This window comes from Leptodactylus fuscus, chromosome 1 (genome assembly GCF_031893055.1).
Source record: "Leptodactylus fuscus isolate aLepFus1 chromosome 1, aLepFus1.hap2, whole genome shotgun sequence".
NCBI classification, from domain to species: domain Eukaryota; kingdom Metazoa; phylum Chordata; class Amphibia; order Anura; family Leptodactylidae; genus Leptodactylus; species Leptodactylus fuscus.
The window spans coordinates 112,864,019-112,885,921 of NC_134265.1; the positions used below are offsets into that span (position 1 = coordinate 112,864,019).

The 21,903-nt window shown below is 42.6% G+C and overlaps 1 protein-coding gene across 2 annotated transcripts in view; it reads left to right on the top strand.

The window, feature by feature from the left end:
- The first annotated feature begins 2,503 nt into the window (after window positions 1-2,503).
- GCN1 (GCN1 activator of EIF2AK4) overlaps window positions 2,504-21,903 on the top strand; it is a 48,995-nt gene continuing 29,595 nt past the window's right edge. Inside the window, exons 1-13 of one of the 2 annotated variants that reach the window (XM_075276214.1) lie at window positions 2,504-2,539; window positions 13,056-13,158; window positions 16,999-17,062; window positions 17,437-17,568; window positions 17,654-17,762; window positions 17,961-18,059; window positions 18,189-18,323; window positions 18,411-18,479; window positions 18,559-18,667; window positions 18,753-18,827; window positions 20,007-20,135; window positions 20,457-20,507; window positions 21,739-21,837. In XM_075276214.1, the coding sequence (XP_075132315.1) occupies window positions 2,522-2,539; window positions 13,056-13,158; window positions 16,999-17,062; window positions 17,437-17,568; window positions 17,654-17,762; window positions 17,961-18,059; window positions 18,189-18,323; window positions 18,411-18,479; window positions 18,559-18,667; window positions 18,753-18,827; window positions 20,007-20,135; window positions 20,457-20,507; window positions 21,739-21,837 (1,192 nt within the window). In that variant the 5' untranslated portion in view covers window positions 2,504-2,521. Of the gene's footprint in view, window positions 2,570-13,055; window positions 13,159-16,998; window positions 17,063-17,436; window positions 17,569-17,653; window positions 17,763-17,960; window positions 18,060-18,188; window positions 18,324-18,410; window positions 18,480-18,558; window positions 18,668-18,752; window positions 18,828-20,006; window positions 20,136-20,456; window positions 20,508-21,738; window positions 21,838-21,903 lie in introns of both variants that reach the window. The other variant, XM_075276206.1, reaches the window with a different exon arrangement.

Here is a 21,903-nt window from a genome sequence, read left to right on the forward strand (position 1 = left end):
AGATACAAGTGATTAGGGTAAAGAGGAGGCTGCTTTAGAGCACTTTACACAAGTCCAATGTTGGGCATTAATACATATTAGGCTAGGTTCACATCTGCATTGGGTTGTCTTGAAGACCTGAGAACATAACTGCTTTTTAAGTAGATTGGGTTATCTGTCAACCCCATAAACTTTAATGGGGTCTGCCTGAAAAATTCTAAATTTTTCATATGGAATGGGGGACTGAATCCCGAGTTACATAATGCAAGCGTAAGCTTAGCTTTAGACATCTGTAATTAGACTAGAATTTACTACGTTTGTGGGACCCCATACGCTATAATGGGATCTTCAGGGTTTATGATGGAAGAATGCAGAGAGAATAAATAAAAACTGATCAAAAAGTCTTATGTACCCACAAAATACAAGGTTGAAATAAAATGTAAAAAGTTATGAACGTGAGAATGCAGAGAGGGATATGGGCTTGTTCACATGGAGTCTTTTGACATGGAATCCACCTCAAAATCCGCTGCCAAAAATGGCTCCCATTGACTTTAATGGGAGCCGCTCGTTTCTTTTTTTTCTGCTAGCTAGTAGTGGGAAAAAGTGACATGCCCCTTCTTCCCTTGGCTGACTCAGCTGCGGCCCTAGGATCCCTCCTCCCGATTAGGTCCATTCATTTGTGCCGGAGCGGAGTGCGCGACAGAGTGCTAGTGCACTGCACCGGCATCCAGAATGTTCACACGTGGAATTCATGTAACTCCGTGCGAACTAGCCCTAAGATGCATGTTAGGCACCAGAGTTATGTGTCAGTGTAATATTTATTTGAGCCATGAATATGAAATCTAGAATAACAAAAAAGTTACAATTTCAGGAGGGTTTTTGCAACTTTCACTGTTACCCCCTTGTGAAAACGCTGCAGAAAAGTTTTTCCAGTCACTGCAAGTAGATAAGGGATTCTAGTGAATCCCATCCCCATTTTGCAGTGAAATATGCGCAGCAGAGACACTGCGATTTCCAAAACCCTATAGGTATAATTGAAGCAGAGGGAACCTCTGCAAACCTTCTGTGCAAAGTGCTGTTGGAAGAACTGCAATGCGTTACTGCTGTGGTTTTTTCCCAGCAGCACTTTTTCTTTTTATGCTACATTGACTTCAATGGGTGCCGGCTTACGCGCGCTACTCATTGAAATCAATGGGAGGCTTTATAACATTGATTTCAATGTGCAACGCGCATAAGACCGGCACCCATTGAAATCAATGGGATCTGTTTTGAAGCGCCTCGCTCTGACGTGTATACGTGTCTAAATGAGCGGCGCATTACTCCGTGGGAACAGGCCTTAGGAGGTTTATGTATGTGTCTTTGAATCGACATCTACCTGTGCTACTTGGAACCAAAAGTAAACAGCATGCAGTTCTTCAATAAAATGTGCTGTGTAAACCCAGCTAGTTTGGTATTAAAAAGGAGTGTGTGCAAATGAGAATATACAAAGCTCCTAGGTGTAGGGCGATAACTTCTCTAATGTTCTCTACTTTTCAGCTAGTGACATATGCTGTGTGAACATGCCTTTAGAGAGCGAATACATAATGGGGCAACTCCTCTAACACAATAACTTTAAGACTTTCTAACTAGGCAGGCTAAAGCTGACAGATTTTCCAGAGCGTCTAATGCGGTTTGACAATCTGTACTTTTAGACTATTCTTCTAACTTTACACGACTTATTCATTGGTTTAGTTTCTGATAAATATATTGTTGTATGTTAGACCCCATCCATTTAACACACACAAAATGAGGCGCAGTGTACGTACACATTTGATGTTTAATTGCACAAATGACTCCAGAATTCTGGTGTGTCCCGGCTGCGGCAATCACCACACTACACCAGCAATTGATATTTGACACAATAGCCAGCACAGGTCCATATGGCAAACTGGAGTCATTCACATGGAGGATTTTCAACACCATTTTTCTGGCTCTTTCTTGCACCAAAGATGGCCCACATTATTATATTATGATGATGAAGTACCGCATCCTCGGTTCTGCTCCTTCTGTGAATGTGGACGGAGTAGGCTAGGGATACATTGACCTGATATAACCCACACCAGTTTTCTGACTAGACTAGATTTCCATTCTGGCACAAACCTGCCCCTGATGTATTAGGAGTCTGGAGCCTTTCAGTAATTCAGCATGCCATGTACCAGTGCCATAGGATAGAAATAAATCTGTGACTGTGTCCTGAAATACGTATCCCCTATCTTGTGTGGTCAGGGTTTCCCATCAGGTTAATCCCCTCTGACAATATGGTACCACCTGTATACAGATAACTGATTTACTTTAATAGACGGCGACCTATCGGCCGACCTATCACGGAGAAGTTACCCTGACACAACCTAGTGAGGAGCAACCACTGCACGCCATGTACTGCGATGAATCATGACGGCTGCTGTACCGGAAGTGACGTGCCTGCAGGCCATGTGCAAATCGAATCATTGGAACTACATGGCGGAAGTGCGCTGGTAGTGCTTCCTGGGTTAGGGCCGGTAAGATGGCGGCGGACACGCAGGTTGGTGTGGCACCGGTGGAGATGATTAGCGTGCGTATATATGTCCGTTTCCTGTGGCTACCCGCTGTGTGGCTACCCGCTGGTGTTATGTGCGTATGGCGGCATTAATGTGGTGGGGTGCTACCCTGGTCACAGCGCCGCCTCCGTTATCCGTATCGCTGTCTGCAGCCTGTGTATTTGGGATTAGCGTATGTGTTACTGTTGTGGTAGTGCCCGTGTCTTTGCGAATGCTTTGTGCGCTTCCAGAACAGCTGGCGGGTCATGAGACTGCTGTGCTGCCCTGTAACCGTGCCAGGCTGGTGAGGTGCCCTCAGCAATCCCGTCATTGACTAGGCTTGGCTCCAAAATCCAATGCTACAAGAGCTGGTGCTGCCAGTGGCACTGTGCCCCCTCCCTGGGTACAATACCTTTACAGTTAGGGCTAGTTCACACGTGGGCAAAGGGGAGGTTTTTGACAGCGGAATTCGCTTCAAAAACCTCTCCTTTAACATGGTGGTCTATGTAGACCACTAGCTTTTTTTTTCCTCCTAGCGTTTTCCGCCTGAAGAAGCGACATGACCTTTCTTCAGGCGGAAAACGCCTGAAGAATTGCATAGAAGTGAATGGGAGGCGAAAACTGCGCGGTAAAAAACCGTGCGGTTTTTTGCACACAAAACCGCGCGGTTTTTTGCAAAAAAACGCGCGGTTTTCGCCTGCAGTTTCTATAGCACATATAGGAAAAAAAAACCCTAGCGAAAGCCGCTAGCGAAAACCGCATCAAAAACCTCGTCAAAAACCGCGTGGAATGCAAAAAACAGCGTCAAAAAAACTCCTCGAGGTTTTTTACCTCGCACAAATAAGCTAGGCGGTTTTCACGTGTGAACTGACCCTTATATGGTTGTTCTGTGTTTATGTAAATGCAGATGAAACCCCCTTGCAGATGACCATGGGTTAGATCAGTGTGCTGACCACGTTTTTCTGGCTAGCACACTGACCCATTTGTTTCTATTAGCCCACGCACATGACTATTAATTACACAGATCAGTGTCCAAGCTGCAAAACTCAGGACGGGTCCTATTCCTGTCCACTTTTACATGCGTGTTTTCGTGGCCCCCATTCATTGTTATCCGTGTCCAGCTGTGCCGTTTAGTCACAGTCACGTGCAACAGGCCTAAAAGAGTTCTCCTATAAACAGAACTTACTGCCTGTCATGAGAGTGTCTGACCATTGGAACCCCCACCAGTCACAAGAATTGGGATCACTGAGTTGAGTATCGTGCTTGGTCAGTCCCTTAGAAGTGAATGGAACAGTGGACATAGTCACTTTATCTCCATTCACATAGCAGAAATTGGGATATATGTGGTTGGTGGGAATCCAAGAGGTTACACAGACCCCCCACCGATCAGACTTGTATACCCTGTTCTTTGGATGTCATCGAGTCTAAGCAATGCTCTATGACAGGGGTAGGCAACCTTTTTTGTTCGGCGTGTCGATTTAAATTAAAAAAATCAAAGATGAGGTCCTCGGAGTGCCGGACAATAATTGTAAAGCTGACGACACCTACACTAAAGTCATATAACACAAACCACAACATAGAGGTGCTGTCATTCTGTGCTCCCAGCCACATGCACTTACCACTATTTGCCTGGATACACATGTTCTTTTCCTTTAGAAGCAATGTAAGTACATGCGTAACCCACAATTAGTGGTAATGTATGTGACTGGGAGCAGTGTAAGGTCATACCTGTGGCAGTGGACACTAGCTGTCGGACACCGACGGTAGTGTGAACGCTCCCTAAGTGAAATACAGATTAATTTCAGTCACTTTTAGTTCCTGGTGGTGCAGTAACAGCAAAACCCCAGCCAGAAATTAATCGGTGTCACACTTTCAACAAAGTGAATGCACTGGTGCCCAGGAACTGGATTTGGCTTTAATTGCATCTAGTTACAATGTCACCACCCAATAGAATCACACTAAGGGTGCATTCACACTGAGTAAACGCTAGCTTATTCTGAACGTAAAACACGTTCAGAATAAGCGGCGTCTAAAGCAGCTCCATTCATTTCTATGGGAGCGGGGATACGAGCGCTCCCCATAGAAATGAATGGGCTGCTTCTTTCACTCCGTGCAGTCCCATTGAAGTGAATGGGGAGTGCCGGCGTGTACGCTCCGGCATGAGCAGAGTTTCCGTATACGCCGGCACTCCCCATTCACTTCAATCGGACTGCACGGAGTGAAAGAAGCAGCCCATTCATTTCTATGGGGAGCGCTCGTATCCCCGCTCCCATAGAAATGAATGGAGCTGCTTTAGACGCCGCTTATTCTGAACGTGTTTTACATTCAGAATAAGCTAGCGTTTACTCAGTGTGAATGCACCCTAAGGCTGAGGCCCCACATTACAAAAATGCAGCTTTTTTTATTGCAGATTTAGCTGCGTTTTTTTTCAGTCAAAGCCAAGAATGGCTAGAAAAGGAACGGGAAATATATAGGAAGCTTCTTATATGTCTCCCTCCTGCTCAATCTACTCCTGGCTTCGGCTCAAAAAAAACCAGCAAAATCTGCAACGAAAAAAAGCTGTTTCTGCAACGTGGGGCTTTAGCCTAAGGCCCTCACGTTGTTGGAACACAGCTTTTTTTGTTACATATTTTGCTGTGTTTTTCTGAGCCTAAGCCAGGAGTGGATTGAGCAGAAGGGAGACGTATAAGAAGCTTCCTATATATTTCCCATTCCTTCTGTAGCCATTTTTAGCTTTGGTTGAAATAAACCGCATGAAAATCTGCAACAAAAACGCTGCGTTTCTGCAATGTGGGGCCTCTGCCTTTGCGCATCCTGCATACAAATGGCACGGATGTGGTTTTCACTGACCTATATGTTAAAATGAATTGACAGGGCTGCAAATGCAGACAGATATAGGGGATGTATAGGACAGATATAGGGGATGTATAGGACAGATATAGGACCTGCTCAATAGTTTTCAGCTTTTCAATTTGGCCCAGATACACAGCCACAAAAAGAATGGCTGTATATATGGGTCAATTGAAATATATAGGTCTGTACTTTATCCACAGTTGTAGATAAAGAATCTGGTCATGTGCATTGCAGGTTACAACTCAATGTGCTCCATATTAATAGCAGTTAACCAAATCATGTCCCTCACATTAACCCCCTGTGTGCTTTACATAAGGGACACGGATATGTGAGACATATGGAGGTAATAAGTGAATATCTTCATTATATAGATCCTTTATTAGTATCCCCATATGTCTCACATATCAGTAACCTTATGTGAGCCACACAGGGGTTAATGTGAGGGACATGATGGGGTTAACTGCTATTAATGTGAGGCACATGGAGTTACTAAAACTAAAGTAATAACCCCAAATGCCTGACATTAATGAGAATAGTTAGTAACACACGTACCTGGTGTTTTTACTTTCACTTTGCTTCTCTCCTCCTCAGGGCTGCAGACGACAGGAGCTCCTCCTCACATGTAGCAGCAGGTCCAGGGAGCCCTTATCCTGTGCAGTGAGAGGCTCACCTCTGATTGGTGGGCAGTGAGAGAAGGGGCGTGTCCTACACAGCAGCTCTACCAGAGCACTGAAAGGACGCTCTCTCAATTAGTGTATGAAAGTTGCGGGCTGGCTGCAGTGCCAGCAAAATATGCCTCGCGTGCCAGTCTTGGCACGTGTGCCAGGGGTTGCCGACCCCTGCTCTATGAGGTAGACGACAACTAGGTGTAGTGTGCAGCATGTGTACACAGGTGTTCAGCCACTGGTCCAGGTCATGAGCATACAAAGTAACCTGAAACCCACACATTGATTTTTTGAATAAAATTGAAACTAGGTTTATTAAGGTAGCGTTCACACTACAGTCGGTGTCCCGACGGCTAGTGTCCGCTGCTAATGTCCGTGCAAAATCTTGTGCGGACATTAGCATCAGACACTAGCTGTGTCCGTGACATTTTGCATCGATTTAAATTCTTTTACAGTCCGTGTCTGTCCTTAACTGTCCGTTCCCAAAGATGTCCGACTTTTCAAGCGGACAGCAGAAACCTACATGTAGGACATCTTTGGGAACGGACAGTTAAGGACACCCACGGACAGTAAAAGAACGCACCCGATGTCCATTTAAATCAATGCAAAATGTCACGGACACAGCTAGTGTCCGATGCTAATGTCCGCACAAGATTTTGCACGGAAATTAGCAGCGGACACTAACTGTCGGATACCGACGGTAGTGTGAACGCTCCCTTAACATGTGTAGGGGTTGTCCTACTAAATATGTTACTTAGTAACATATTTACCTATTTAACATTACCATACAAGGTAATGCAGAAACCCAGTGACTGAGCTTTATTACCTCAAAAATAGACAGTTCCTTTAATGCTAATTATTGAGGTATTTGTGATACCGTATGAATAATGATTGCGAGAGCACCAAGAAATATAGGGGAAACTGTCCAGTGTCTCGGGAATATCGAGTTTAAAGGGGCTTTCCAACTAAAGAATTCTGAAACCCCCACTGTTTTAGAAGTGAGTCCCACAAGCCTCCTTGTATTTGGCTGCATCCTCGCTGAGAAGACTGTCTGCTATGCCTGGGCTGTACGGAAACAACAAAGCTCTGAGCTACGCGGTTTCTGTAACTCTTAGAGAAGTGAATGGTAGTTACGGAAATGGTGTAGAACAGTGAGCCAAGTTGTTTCCATACCGCCCAACCTTAGCTGAAAGTTGTCTCAGCCAGTTAAGTAGCAGGCATAGAAGCTCTCATTTTAGGAATAGGTCTCAGGTTGCACCCACATGCACAAATCATTTATGCCATATCCTGTGGTTAAGCCATATATTTCTTTCATGGAAAAAACTGATTAAAGGAAACCTGTCACAATTCTTTAGAGCACTAAACTTTCAAATACCATTATATTGGTGGGTTATACATCCTTCTCTAAACTGTTGTAGCATTGTGTCTACAAATAAGAGATAACAGTGTACACCCTCTGTGTAGCTTTCCATAATGTCATGAGAAAATCCAGTTCCATCTGCATGTATAGTATACAGGTGCAGCCAGGCCAGTGCATGTAACCTCACTGAGCATATATTGGGTGCAGCATATGGTGTACACTGTTTTATAACTTTATTTCAGAAAGTTTTAAGAGTAGCTAAACCCAAGCAGTTTAAGAGAATGATGTTTTAGTGATGGATCCGTTTAATGCACAAAGCAAATACTTACAATTGACCACCATTCAGGTCACTTTTTCTGGTTTTGTGTGTTGGCCATATTTCCTAATCTTCACTGTGTTGGAAGACCCAGACTTACATACCGTATTTTCCGGACTATAAGGCGCACATAAAAACCTACGATTTCCTCAGAAATCGTAAGTGCGGCTTATAGTCCGGTGCGGCTTATATATGGATGGAAGCGGCGGCAAAGACTGCGTGCCGCTTCCATACATACATAAAAGGCACCGTAAGGGTGCATTCACACTACCGAACGCCGGCGTGTATCACAGTCGTACACGCCGGCGTTATAGCAGGGCTGCCGGACACTTCCCATTCATTTCTATGGGAGCCGGCATGCGAGCGCTCCCTATAGAAATGAATGGAAAAAAGCAGTCCATTCATTTCTATGGGGAGCGCTCGCATGCCTGCTCCCATAGAAATGAATAGGAAGTGTCCGGCAGCCCTGCTGTCACGCCGGCCTGAAACAGAACGTGAAACTTACCCAGCGGTGCAGGGCGGGCGGGCGGACATTCAGGCCTCCTCTGCCTCCGATGTTCCGTCCTTCTCCTCCGGCGCTCGCTGATAATGGCCGGGGCGCATGCGCAATATAATGCTTCTACTGCGCATGTGCCCTGGCCATTATCAGCTTGCGAGCGCCGGAGGAGGACGGAACATCGGAGGAAGAGGAGGCCTGAATGCCCGCCCACCCTGCACCGCTCGGTAAGTTTCACATTCTGTTTCAGGCTTTTATTTTAAAACGTTTACGGTTGGGCTCTATCAGCATGATTTTGCTGATAGAGCCCCTCCTCGCCTGCCGAGCGCTTCCAATAGAAGCGGCTGGCACGCGGGGGGTTAAGCGGCCGCTGGCAAAGTCTGCCTGCCGCCGCTTTCAATAAGATATAATGCGCACCGGACTGCGGCTTATAGTCCGGTGCGCCTTATATATGAACCGAGACGGACTATAAGGCGCTCATGGGCAATGCGGCTTATAGTCCAGTGCGCCTTATAGTCCGTAAAATACGGTAGTTATGATGCTGAGTTTACCATGAAACTACTGACCCATCCTGATCATAGTACTGGACGGTAATGTCAGGGTGAGGCAATGCCTCACAGCATCGTAAATAACTATGTAAGGCTGGGTCTTCTAGAAATCAAGCCTATACACAGACCATATTTTCCAGACTGATGCTGCCTGTGTCCTTATTAAATTTGTCAGCAGTTTACATGAGACATGCTTTCTATAAAGATACATATGAAGTGCCCTGTGATGTTAACTATAGTTCTGCAAAGCCCATCTTCAAGCACAACACTATCAATATTGAAGGTAGATTGTTCTGAACCATTTAAAGAATTTTTTTTTTTTATTTTCTGCTTACACATTAGATTGCTGGCTGAACCTGCCAACCATGTACTGTACCACGTAAATGGTGTCTGGTCTCTCCCAGTGAGTGGCTGATGTTGCACAGAAGAAGGATTATCATATTGAATTGTCTAATAACCCTATTGTTATGTGCTAAGCTATCATATGTTCAAATTTAGTGAAGAATAATGACAACAATACTGTTTCCATCAGTTTCATAGACATTGAATGGTGGAGCAGCTTGCATACTTGCCCACTGCTCATTCAAGTTCATACCCATAGATGTCTCTTGAGGGTGGAATGGACACCTTGAGTTCTCCCTTCTGGCGGGGCCTGCGGCCATCATACAATTAGCACCTATGTTATGCAAAGCTGATAACCATCTGTTGTTGTACAACCCCTGTGAGCGTGCCATAAAATACAGCAGTTAGGCCTTCTGAACTTGATCATAATGATTTTGCTGTCAGCAAATACTGATCAGCAGTCCACAAAAAACATGTTAGTAAGTCATCCTCTTATCACTCCTACAAAGTAAATAGCCAGATTAGTGACATCTGGGGGTTACAGTGGGTTGTAAGGATAGTGATAATGCCACACACTACTGGTTTAAGTGATTTTAATAAAGAAATAAGCACAAGCATGCAAGAAAAAGATTATAAACAATAAGTAACACTTAAACTTAAAGAGGACCTTTCACCATTTTGCCCACAGGCAGTTCTATATACTGCCGGAAAGCTGACAGTGCGCTGAGTTCAGCGCACTGCCGGCTTTCCCAATCTGGGCCCGGTGTGAAGAGCTTACGGTCCGGTACCGTAGGTCTTCTATGGTCAGAAGGGCGTTTCTGACAGTTAGCCAGAGACGTCCTTCACAGCACTGCCAATAGTGCTGTGCTGTAAGAGCGGGGAGGAACTCCCCCCTCCCTCTGCTCACAGTACTCGTCCATAGACGAGCATTATCAGGAGCGGGAGGGGGGCGTTCCTCCCGGCTCTCACAGCACAGCACGATTGGCTGTGCTGTGAAGGAGGACAACTCTGACTGAATGTCAGAAACGCCCTTCTGACCATAGAAGATCTACGGTACCGGACCATAAGCTCTTCACACCGGGCACAGATCGGGAAAGCTGACAGTGCGCTGAACTCAGCGCACTGTCAGCTTTCCGGCAGTATATGGAACTGCCTATGGGCAAAATGGTGAAAGGTCCTCTTTAAGTCACCCACTACTCAAGGTAAAAGGCAATTCAAGGATGTTAAGAAACCAAGCAGACGTCTGGAATCAAATGGGTTAGCTGGCATAGCATATACTGAACATTTATACAATTGAGCAGAGCCCTCGATCCCGTTGTATGAATTGATTTATTACTCTAATGTCTCATTTTGTCTGTACTTTTTAACCTACAATTTGTAAAGCGGTGTTGAATATGTTGGCACTATATAAATAAAATGTGTTATTATTAAGTGGAAGAATCATCAAGAATCGATATGAGCCTTTTCCAATGCAGTGCTGTATTACAGCTCTATACAATTTAGAGGTTACAGGGCCCGATAATATGCTTGTGTCATCTGGAATTATAATCTCCTTTGATTAGTATAGGTAATCTATAGGTAATCTATGCTTGCTGTAGAGTATAAACTCTTGCACTGTTTGAACCTTAAAACATACACATCCAACACCTTCTGCCACCTCCACCTCAAGAACATTCATCGAATCTGCCCCTTCATCACCCCTGAAACTACATAAATGCTTGTCCACAACCTCATAATTTACCGCTTAGACTACTGTAACACCCTTCTCCACGGCCTTCCAGCAAATGCTTTTGACCTTTCCAGTCTAATCTAAACTCTGTTGTTCACTTAAAGGAATTCTATCATTAAAACGGCATTTTTTTCTCGCTAACACGTAGGAATAGCCTTAAGAAAGGCTATTCTTCTCCTACCTTTAGATGCCTTCTCCGCGCCGCCGTTCCGTAGATATCTCGGTTTTCAACAATATGCAAATGAGTTTTCTCACAGCACTGGGGACGGTCCCCAGCACTCAAACAGCACTGTGGGCGTCCCCAGTGCTGCAAGAAAACTCTCCAGCGCTGGCCTCTTCTTCCTCTGGAACGCCCTCTCCGTGACGTGTTCTTCAGAAGGCTTGTTCTGGCTTTAAATGGGACGCATGTGCAGTCGGCTCTGCCATGCCTGCGGCCATTTTCTTGTGGCCGCTTACACGAGCGTACTGTGTACTGCCCTCAGTTCTGCGAGAAAACTCATTTGCATACTGATGAAAACCGGGATATCTATGGAATGGTGGCACAGAGAAGACATCTAAATGTAGGAGAAGAATAGCCTTTCTTAAGGGCCCCTTCACATGGAGACTACACTCTGTGTATTCTGTACATTTTACACGTGTAAAATGTAGTTAGCCATTGAGTTAAATGGCATGTTCATATAACGCGCATTTTTCTGCGCGTGCGCCCAAAAAGAGGCACGTTATACGAAAAAGCCATTGAATTCGTTGGCTAACTACATTTTACACGTGTATTTTTACATGTGTAAAATGAACAAAATGAGCAGAGCGTATACAGAATACACGGAGCGTAAACTCCGTGTGAAGGGGCCCTAAGGCTATTGCTACGTGTTAGTGAGAAAAAAATGCAGTTTTAATAATAGAATCCCTTTAATACAACTCTCGCCCCTTTTTTCATCCGACACTACCCTCTGCCAGTGCCTGGCTACCCATCTCCCAAAAATAGAACTTAAAGGGGCTCTATCATTGGGTAAAGTCATTTTTAACTAAGCACATACTTGCATAGCCTTTAGAAAGGCTATTCCACACCGACTTTTTGTATGTTCCCCCTGTGCTCCGAGCACAGCTGCGCCATAGTGGGAATCTAAACCTCCTGGCTATTTTCTTCATGCCCTCTTCACTTGCTTGTCATGATTTTTGCAGCACCACTTTGGGATCAGCCAGAGTGTACAGCACATGCTCCGCCCGCCATCCTTACCGTTTTCCTCAAGGGGGGGAAACTGCACACGCATGGAAACTTTAATCTTGCTGAAGAGACTTGCAGCTGCTGACGATGCGAAGATCATGACGAGCAAGTGAAGGGGGGCGTGAAGAAAATAGCTAGGGGCTTGATCCACAACCTGTCTCCTCCATACATCTCTGACCTAATCTCCTACCTGGCCACAAGTAACCTCCAATCGTCCTAGGACCTCCTACTTCGCTCTGCTCTTATCCACTCTTCACACAACCATCTCCCATACTCTGGAACTTGCTACCACAACATATAAGACTGACCCTCACAAGCTTCAAGAAGACCTTAAAGACGCGCCTATTCAAGAAGCCCTACTTCCTTCAATAGCACTATTGCCACCACATCACCATCCGTACAGCATCTACCCTCATTTGCTGTCCCTATCCCTTTTACTGTTCTAGCTGATCACTTTTAGTATTGTACATGCTTTACGTACTGTATGTAAACCCTCAAATGTACAGCGCCATGGATTTAATGGTGATCTAAAAGTAATAATAATACCTCCAGTTATAAACAACTTTTCATAAACTAATAATTTAGGTGAATATTTAACTTATTAGAGAAATATGTCTTCTTCACTTTCTAGATATTAAGATATTATTCACACGTCCACATCATTGGTCCATGCTTTTCGCCAAAAGCACCCCATCCTGCTCATTTGCAGGTGATGTGCTGTACATGGTTGACCTGCTTTTCATGTCTGCGAAAAGCAGATTCATTTGTTTTTTGTTTTAAATATTTTGTGTGTCTCTGGGTCACATTGAAGATGAAGAAAACAGCTTAATAAGTAGAGCACAAAATAAGATATCCATAATAAGATCTAATACAAAGTATTTAAATGCACTATTCATTTATGAAAAGTTGTTTATAATCGGAGGAACACGTTAACTTCAGCTTATACTTCACTGCTTTGGTTCAACTAAAAAGTTGTACTATGTTTTCTAGGTACAGGATACTCTGAAGAAGTTTGCAGCGAAAGTCACAACTTCGAGTGTGAAAGAACGGAAAGAGATTTTGAATGAATTGAAATTATGTATTTCTTCTAAAGGTGGGTATTCATGTAGCAGGAAATGTTATGACATGTGTCACTTTATGTGGCAATAACTTTGGAATGCTTTAACTTACCAAAGTGATTTTGAGATTGTTTTTTCGTAACACATTGTACTTCATGTTAGTGGTAAATTTTGGTTGATATGTTTTGTGTTTAATTATGAAAAAATTGGAAATTTGGTGGAAATTTTGAAAAATATGCATTTTATAAAGTTTGAAATGATGTACATTACATACAGATAGTCAGACCGCCAAAATTATATCATAAATCTCATGTTCCAGATCTCTGCTTTATGTCGGCATCAAACTTTAGGCGCCCTTTTAATTTTTACGGACATTATAAGATTTACAAGTGAAACAACAATATTCAAAATTTTCAAGAAATTTCCAAAACCCATTTTTTAAAGGGCCTAATCCAGTTATGAAGGCGTTTTGAAAGACCCTTGTATTAAAGCCCCCCATAAATCACCCCATTTTCAAAACTGCACCCCTTAAATAAGCCAAAACAACATATACCTAGTAATTTAACCCTATAAGTGCTTAATAGGAATTAATACAAAATGGAGGTGAAATTTTCAAATTTGAATTTATTTTACTAATATTTTTGTTTAGCCCTAGAATTTGCACATTCACAAGGGGTTAAAGGAGAAAACGCATCCCACAATTTGTTAGGCAAGTTCTCCCGACTACCATAGTACCCCACTTGAGGATGTAAACTAATATATGGACGCACAGCGAGACGCAGAAGGGAAGGCGCGCCAAAGAGCTTGTAGAGGGCAGATCTGGCTGCGATCAGTTTCAGGAGCCATGTCGCATTTACAAAGCCCTTGAGGTGTCAAAACAGTGGAAAGCTCTAGAAAGTAACCCCATTTTGAAAACTGCACCCCTTAAAGAATTTATCAAGTGATGTAGTGAGCATTAGTAACCCCGAAGTGAATGTGTAAGCTGTGCGGAGTAAATTGGGTACACCAAATCCTATTTTATTTTCCCACTAGCTCCTATGACACGGACAGGGAAGAGGGGCATTCTGGGGGGTCAGCGCTGGTGTATTATCCCTCATAAGCTCTAAATATGGGGTGTCCCCTGAAAACGCTCGCACAGCTTATACATTTCCTAGGGTTTTTGTCTTCACATTGTACAAGCTAGATTTTTATTTTTATTTTCTGGCAATGTGGCCATATGAGGGCTTACTGTTTGCGGTATTAGATGTACTTTTCAATGCCACCATTTTGGGCCCTGTAACTTATTGACTACATTTTATTAACTCTTTTTGGGTGGGATGCAAAAGGAAACATCAATTCTGGCATTGCTTTTTAGCATTTATTTTTTTTCCCGTGCAGTGTACAGCATAAGTAACATGTTACCTTTATTCTGCGGGTCGGTACGGTTACGGCGATATCTCATTTATATTATTTTTTAATGCTTTGCTATTTGTGCAGAATAAAATTCAATTTAGGGAAAAAAATCATTATTTTTTCATCGCCATCTTCTGAAAGGCATAACATTTTTATTTTTCGCTAGACAGAGCTGGTTGAGGGCTTATTTTTTGCGGGAACACCTCTTCTTTTTATTGGTACCATTTTGGTTTTCATCTGACCATTTGATTACTTTTTATTGAACATTTTGTAAGGGAAAGGTGGTGAATAATCATTATTTTGTGCGGTTTTCTACATGTTTTTTTTACGCCGTTCGGGTTAAATAATGTTTTAATTTTATTGTTCAGGTTATTACGGACGCGGCGATACCAAATATGTAATGTTTTTTTTCTTTTTTTCTTTATTTTACATAATAAAACATTTTATATGGGGAAAATGGGATTTTTGGGGCTTTATTTATTTCTATTTTATTTTAAATTTATTTAAACTTTTTTATTTTTACTTTTTTTCACTTTTTTTTCTGTCCCCATGGGGGATTGAAGCAGTGATTGGCTGATCACCGCTTCACTACATATACGCTGTAATACACGTGTTACACGTGTATTGCAGTGTATAGGAAGCTGTCAGCCTGTGTAGACGCACAGGCTGACAGCTTCATTTACGGCAGGATCAGCCAGGTGCAAGGACGGGGTAAGTGATGGGGCAGACCCGGGGTCACTGATCAGACCCCGGGCTGCCTCCTACGAACACCGGCACCCCCCGAAACCGGCGCGGGGGGTGCCGATCGGCACCATTTTGAACCGAAACTCCGAAGGTGCCGGCGGTCATGTTGACCGCCGGCATATCAGGGGTTAACACCCGCAATTGGACCCGGTTCCGACCGCGGGTGTCACGGGGCATTGTCAGCCGTGTATTACGGCTGTCACCTGCTGTGCATGGTGCGCACACAGTTTCTGTGTGCGCACCATGCATCCGCAGTAATAGTACGGCGGTTTGCGGGAAGCCCTTCCCAGCAGCGCCGTACTATTACGGCGAATGTCGGGAAGGGGTTAAAAAGAGATTAGCTAAGACTATAATGGGGTCAGTGTATTTTCCACGCGGTGTCCGCACGAATCATGCAGAGAGAAAAGTACTGCTTCACAGTACATTATATAAAACATTTAATGTTTTGTATAATATACTGGGAAGCCTACAGAAAATTCAGAATGGGCTGGGGCGGTTAAACTTGTGCCAATTGTGCCATTTTTTTAATGTTAGGTTCACACTACCTTTCGGGGGCTGTGTCCCCCATTCTGCTTAAAATAGACAGAGAAAAGTCCTGCAAGCAGAACTTTTTTTCTCTGCTGATTTCAGTATAAGCGACCCAAAGAAAGAAAACCCGAACACTAGTGTGAACTTAGCATTACAGGTTTTATTTTTATGGTATTTACCATGTGTTAAAAATTAGCTTTATTCTATAGCTAGTTACAAGCACGGTGATACCAAATTCATAAGATCTTTTCATGTTTTAATTCCATGTTTGAAATAAAAAAAAAAAAAAAAAAAAAGAATTCAGTCGCCATAGTCTGACACCGATAACTTCTTTTTAATATTTCAGTGTACAGAGCTGTGTAATGTGTCTGTTTTGTGGGACAAGTTAAAAAAGGGTGACCTGGCGCCCGTCTGGTGGAAATAGTAGATTCCAATCAGGAGCCCACCAGGCCAATTGCAGCTCTTACCCGGACACCGTCCCACACAGTGGGTGGTGAAAAAATGGAAAGGATATATAGAAAAACCGGGAACTGGCAGAGTGCTAAAGGCAGCAAAATCCGTAATAGACTTGAAAAATAAAAATGACGATATGCAAGGTTAAGATGAATTGGTTCTGTTTTATTGCTCCAAGGACATGAACAACAGCTTAAAACGGCTATGCGTTTCGACACTGGGCGGGTGTCTTATTCAGGCCAAGCAGGAAGTGTCCAGCAATAGCCTTAGAACCAAGTCCAAGTTTTGTGAGACAATATGTAGTTTTTACTGATACCAGTTTTTATCAGTTTCATCACTTTTTATTACATTTTTTGTGACACAAAGTGGCAAAAAAAAAAGCTGATTCCCAATTTGGTGTTCACCGCGTGGGATAAATGTTTTATATTTTTATGGTTCACGCATTTTTAGACTTCTGCTACCAAACCTGAAATAGAAAGTGATGTTAACAACCCAGATGGAGCAGTAGCATTTGACCATGGCATCTGAGTGATTAAATGTCCTATCTCTGAGTGATTAAATGTCCTATCTCTGATCTTGGCCTCTGCCCATGACTTTAAGTGGGTGCCATGTTTAAACCTTCGACATCTGCCATAATAGTATGGCGCATGTCACTAAGGTGTTGAATACCCCTAGCCAGGCCATATATTGCAATGTTGTATTTTGATATACTCTGATATTTATAGGTAAAGTATATAAAATTTGGATTTATTTTTCAGATCTGCCAGAGCCTGCTGTTAAAGGCCTCTCAAAATTATTCTGCCTGACATTGCATCGATACAGGTGAGATTTTAATACCTGTTTTAGGCTGCATTTCAACCTTGTCTTTAGCTATACTCTCAGAAAAACTTTGCAACCATAAGGCTGCGTTCACTTGATGGAACCCATTAAAGTTTGCTTTTTGTCATTTATTGGTGTGCAAAAGAAACTATAGATATGCCCTTCAGACTGAACTTTCCAATACAGGGGGCAACTGCAGAATAAACGTATACTGCATGGTATTGTGGCAGTGGGTGATGTATACCACTGTATGCCAGTACATACTTACTGATGTAGATGGGTACAATAGTGGTTTGAAACACATTTTGCACACATGGTGAGTTGAGTTCTCTGAGTCTTTGACATTACTGTGTTATTCTACTTTTCTTATTTCACAGAGATGCAGGCTCTCGTCGAGCTCTTCAGTCTGTTATCCAACAACTAGTGGAGTCCCAGCCAGATGCCACTGCTAAGAACATTCTACAATCTCTTCAGACATCTGGAATAGGGAACAAGAATGTAGAACCCAGGTAAATGTCAGATATATGCTGCTTTTGTATTAGAATGTATAATGTGTCATTGATAGAAAGTCATCTATTGGTTGATGTTTTACAGCAAAAGTACTGGTTCAGCAGCAACTTTGGCCTTGTCATGGACCTGTGTGATTGCCAGAGTTGTGTTTTCCATCCCGGACAAGCAGGAAGGAGAGACATGGAAAAGATTGGTATGTTTTTGCCTTATAAGTTGGTTATCTGTGATTGGAAACTTGTTTGTGACTGTGGATTAAACAGTTTCCATACTGTGATTACCTTTAAAGTGAGTTAAGAAGTCATTGAGAGTTTTGATCTGGCACTATTGTGTGGCAATAGCGCTGGTATTTTTCGCATCTTTTCACGCCTCTTTTTGTCACCTATCATATTAGGTTGAGTGCCAGTCATTTCTGTTGATGGATATATTAGGAGGCTCACACAGACATGCAATACTAGGTTCATCTAAGAAGCTGAACACCTTATGGAAGGAGGTGCGTGATGACTACCTTTACTTTAAGAGTCCTAGTGTATTCCTCAGCACATTATAGTCTTTGTGTAATAAATAGTACTGTATTTATCCGTTTACCTATTATCGTTCTTCAACCTATTATTTTCCTCAGAATCCCGGTCTTGTGGCTAAATATCTGAGTGCACTTTTCAGCCTCGAACCCAACCAGAAATATGCTGGTATGCTTGGCCTTGCTGTACAGTTCTGTGTGAAGCAAAATGAGTTGGCTTTTCTGAATACATACAGGGTAAGTGTGAGAAGACAGTGACGGATACCTGTGTAATTGAAATGTTGCTGTGATTACAATTGGTTGTTTTGTTTCTCACCCCTGCAGAGTAATCTTCTAGATTTCTATGTCAAAATGGTTCTCATGAGCAAAGTGAAACCTGCAAACTACATACTGGTAAGGTGATTTTCTATAGGTTGCTTCACATTGGTATCTGATATTGGGAGGTATTTATCTGAATATGTTCTGGTTGTAGGAGAGTTGTACCCCACTCCTGCAGCGCCTGTCGCATGAAGAATTTAAAGAACAAGTCTTACCCATGCTACAAAAGTCTCTCCTACGTAGTCCTGAAAATGTGATTGAAAGTAAGTCTGTCTGTAATTACTTAATAAGAAATAATTCCATTTGGAAGTTGAATGACCCGTCTTTAATCTTCTATTTTCATTTTAGCTATTTCCTCCCTTTGTGCTTCTGTGACTCTTGATCTGAGCCAATATGCCCTTGACATTGGAAAAGGTTTGGCTGGTATGTATTCACATACATTTGTTATTTTAGCTATAGATAAAGTAGTCATAACTTAAAGGTTTGTGCTACTGTGACACAGGATAGCGGATCACAAAAGCTGGGCCCTGCAGATTTTCCTGAGTGTCCTATGCGATTAGAGCAGTGGTGCACATGTGTGCCTACTGCTTCATATACTTGTATGGGGCTACCATTATGGCAGTGTGAATAGAGCAGTGACTATACATGCACACCATCTTTCCATTCACAAAGAACAGTCAGGGAAACATGCTGGTCCAGTGTTCAGACCCCCAATAGTCAAACAATTATACCTCATCCTGTGAATAGGGGATAATTGTTATTAGTGAGACAATCCCTTCAACGTAACTCTTAGTAACACCTTTGATTCAAGAAATTACAGTTTTGAGTTTTGTTGTATTTGTCATGTTGAGCTCCTGCTAACCCAGGCAAAGTCATAGCATTAGCATTTTCTAGAAGATCAGAGATGCAGAGCATACCATCTATATGAGTCAACGATAATTCTCTAGCCTTTTATCTATACTCTATTATGTGATTGGCGTGCAGCACTGACAGTGGGCACTGCGCTGTATTGCATGCAGGGAATAAAACAAAGAAGTGTTTTGGATGAATGCAGTATTTTGTAAGTACTGCACAATGTTATTTGTGATGTATCATAGGCGGTATAGTTTATAGTGCATGCAAGCACAAATATAATTTTTTCAGATTTACAATCAGGGTTACAGGGATTGTCTGGTTTAGAAATCACAATTTTATGTATCCTATTGATTGAAGAATTCTGACTCAATAAGGAATCCTCATCTCTTGGTAAAAGTGAATAGCAGAAGAGCATTTCCTGCTCTTTTGGACCTGACCTGTCCTGTGTTACTCTAACAAACCATTGATTTCCATGACCACTGTACAGAATTTAGTTTTTCTTCTTTTGGTGCTGTTAGGAAATTGGCTTCTTGCTGCCAGGTTTTTACCTCAGATTACAACTGTTTGCTGAGATTCCTAGCAGAGGTTCACTTTGTTGTCAGTTTATTATCAAAGAGCCAATCTAAGAAAGAGATGTCCTGAGCAGAGAACCTCTCTAATGATACCTGTATATATCCTTGTACAGTAGGTTTCAACGATTGGTGGTTGCATACAGCTTTTAATTGAAAATGTTCCTTATTTTTTAAGGGCAATTGAAGTCCAACAACCCACAACTTATGGATGGAGCAGTGGTGGCTTTGCAGAACCTGGCGCATCAGTGCAGTGACCCGGCTGCTGTTGAGTCATTAGCAAAGCATTTATTTGCTATTCTGGGAGGTAAGGCACAAAATATATGTAAATCTGAAAGACTCCCATCAGAGACTCTGTTGCAGAAACCGCCAAACATCAGAAGAGATTAAAATCCTGCACGGAGGACTTTTCTCTGCTGATTTCAGTTATGTGGAACTGTTAAAGATGTGACCCTAGCCTTAGGCTTCATGTACATAAGCAAGTTTGCAGTTCAACTGTCTTCCAATTTTCCGTTCGGAAAACACTTATCTTACATTTGGCTTGGAAAACAGCATGCTGACGAAGCCTAAAGGTAAATACGTTCCTTAAACTCTCTGTATAATATATTGTTATACCATTATATTTCAGGTTCAGAAGGAAAGCTTACAGCTGTAGCTCAGAAGATGAGTGTTCTTTCAGGTAAGTGTTCCTACTTCTTTTAATGGCACTACAGGGCTTAGAATGGTATGTTTACTGCAAACTGCATTGACACTATAAATCTTTGTTGCAGTTTGTGCAGCTCCATGTGTTACCTCTCTACTTTGATATAGCATGTTTTTCTAAATGCAAAAATGTACTCATAAAGTTTGTGAGAAGAAATATCAGTAGGCCCTGGTGTGAAAACTAGAGGCACAAAGGAATTCAGCAAGGGCCCAGAGAGATATTATGTGCAACTTATTCAGGATCCTGAAATATACACCCCCCCCCCCCCACTGCTCATAAATCTTACAGATTTCCAGAAAATCCCTTTAATGTTATGCCATTTTCCTGTTAATAACATTTGTAATTTACTGGATAGGGAGAACTGTACAGAGCAGTGTTGAACATACATGCTGTTGCTACAGGCGTTTCTACAAGAAAATGCAGCCTAGTGGGGTAACTCAGCTGATCTTCCAGTAAAATAGTTTGGGGCAGCAGATATGCTAAATATCAGTTCCTCCTCACTGTAAATTTTCTTGTTATGAGATACAGGACTGGAATCCAACCCTAGCCCCCCCCCCCTTACTTGTGTTTGTGGGGCAACCAACTATCTATAATTTAGCATCTGTCCTGTTAATAAGGTTATAAATTTGTCACGATAGTGATGTTGCAGGCAGCTATATGGATATCATTGGGGGGTTTTTTTGGGTTTTTTTTTTTTGCTCCTGTAGTTTTTTGTTTTTTTGTTTTCTGTAACTTATTTGGGCAGTATTTAATAGTGTAGTACAGTGTTAAGAAGAAAAATGTTAAGCAATGTTAAAGGGGTTGTCCAGGATGTACAGTTTTGCACAAGGAGGCCGGTGAAGTTGTAGAAAAACGCCCCAAAACACCATACTCATGTATCCCCTCCCCCACACACCGCTGCCCAGTCCTGTTTCTTCCAGGGTCTTGTTCCGGTGGGAGTCCTTGCCGCACATGACTATTGATTGGCCACTCAGCGGCCTAGGTAAGGAGTTTCGCCGACAGTATCATCTTGGTGTTGCTGGACCTGTCCAGGAGACACCGGAGCACTGGGGACAGGTGAGTATGTTTTGTTTTTTTTCCCCCAAACCTGCTTGCGCAAAACTGTATATCCTGGACAACCTCTTTAAATACTTTTGTGTCAAAAAAAAAACTAAAGTATTGTTCGGATTATAACCATGGGCAGTAATTTTTATGAATTTTCTTATAGGGATTGGAGCTCTAAGTCGCCATGTTGTTTCTGGCACTTCAAGTCAGGAGCTGAGCAAGACCGTTTCAGAATTGTTTATCCCTTTTCTACAGCAGGAGGGTAAGAATGATTACCACTGAGTATCATTATTTTCTTTGTTTTGTGGGATTATTTGAACAAACTAGT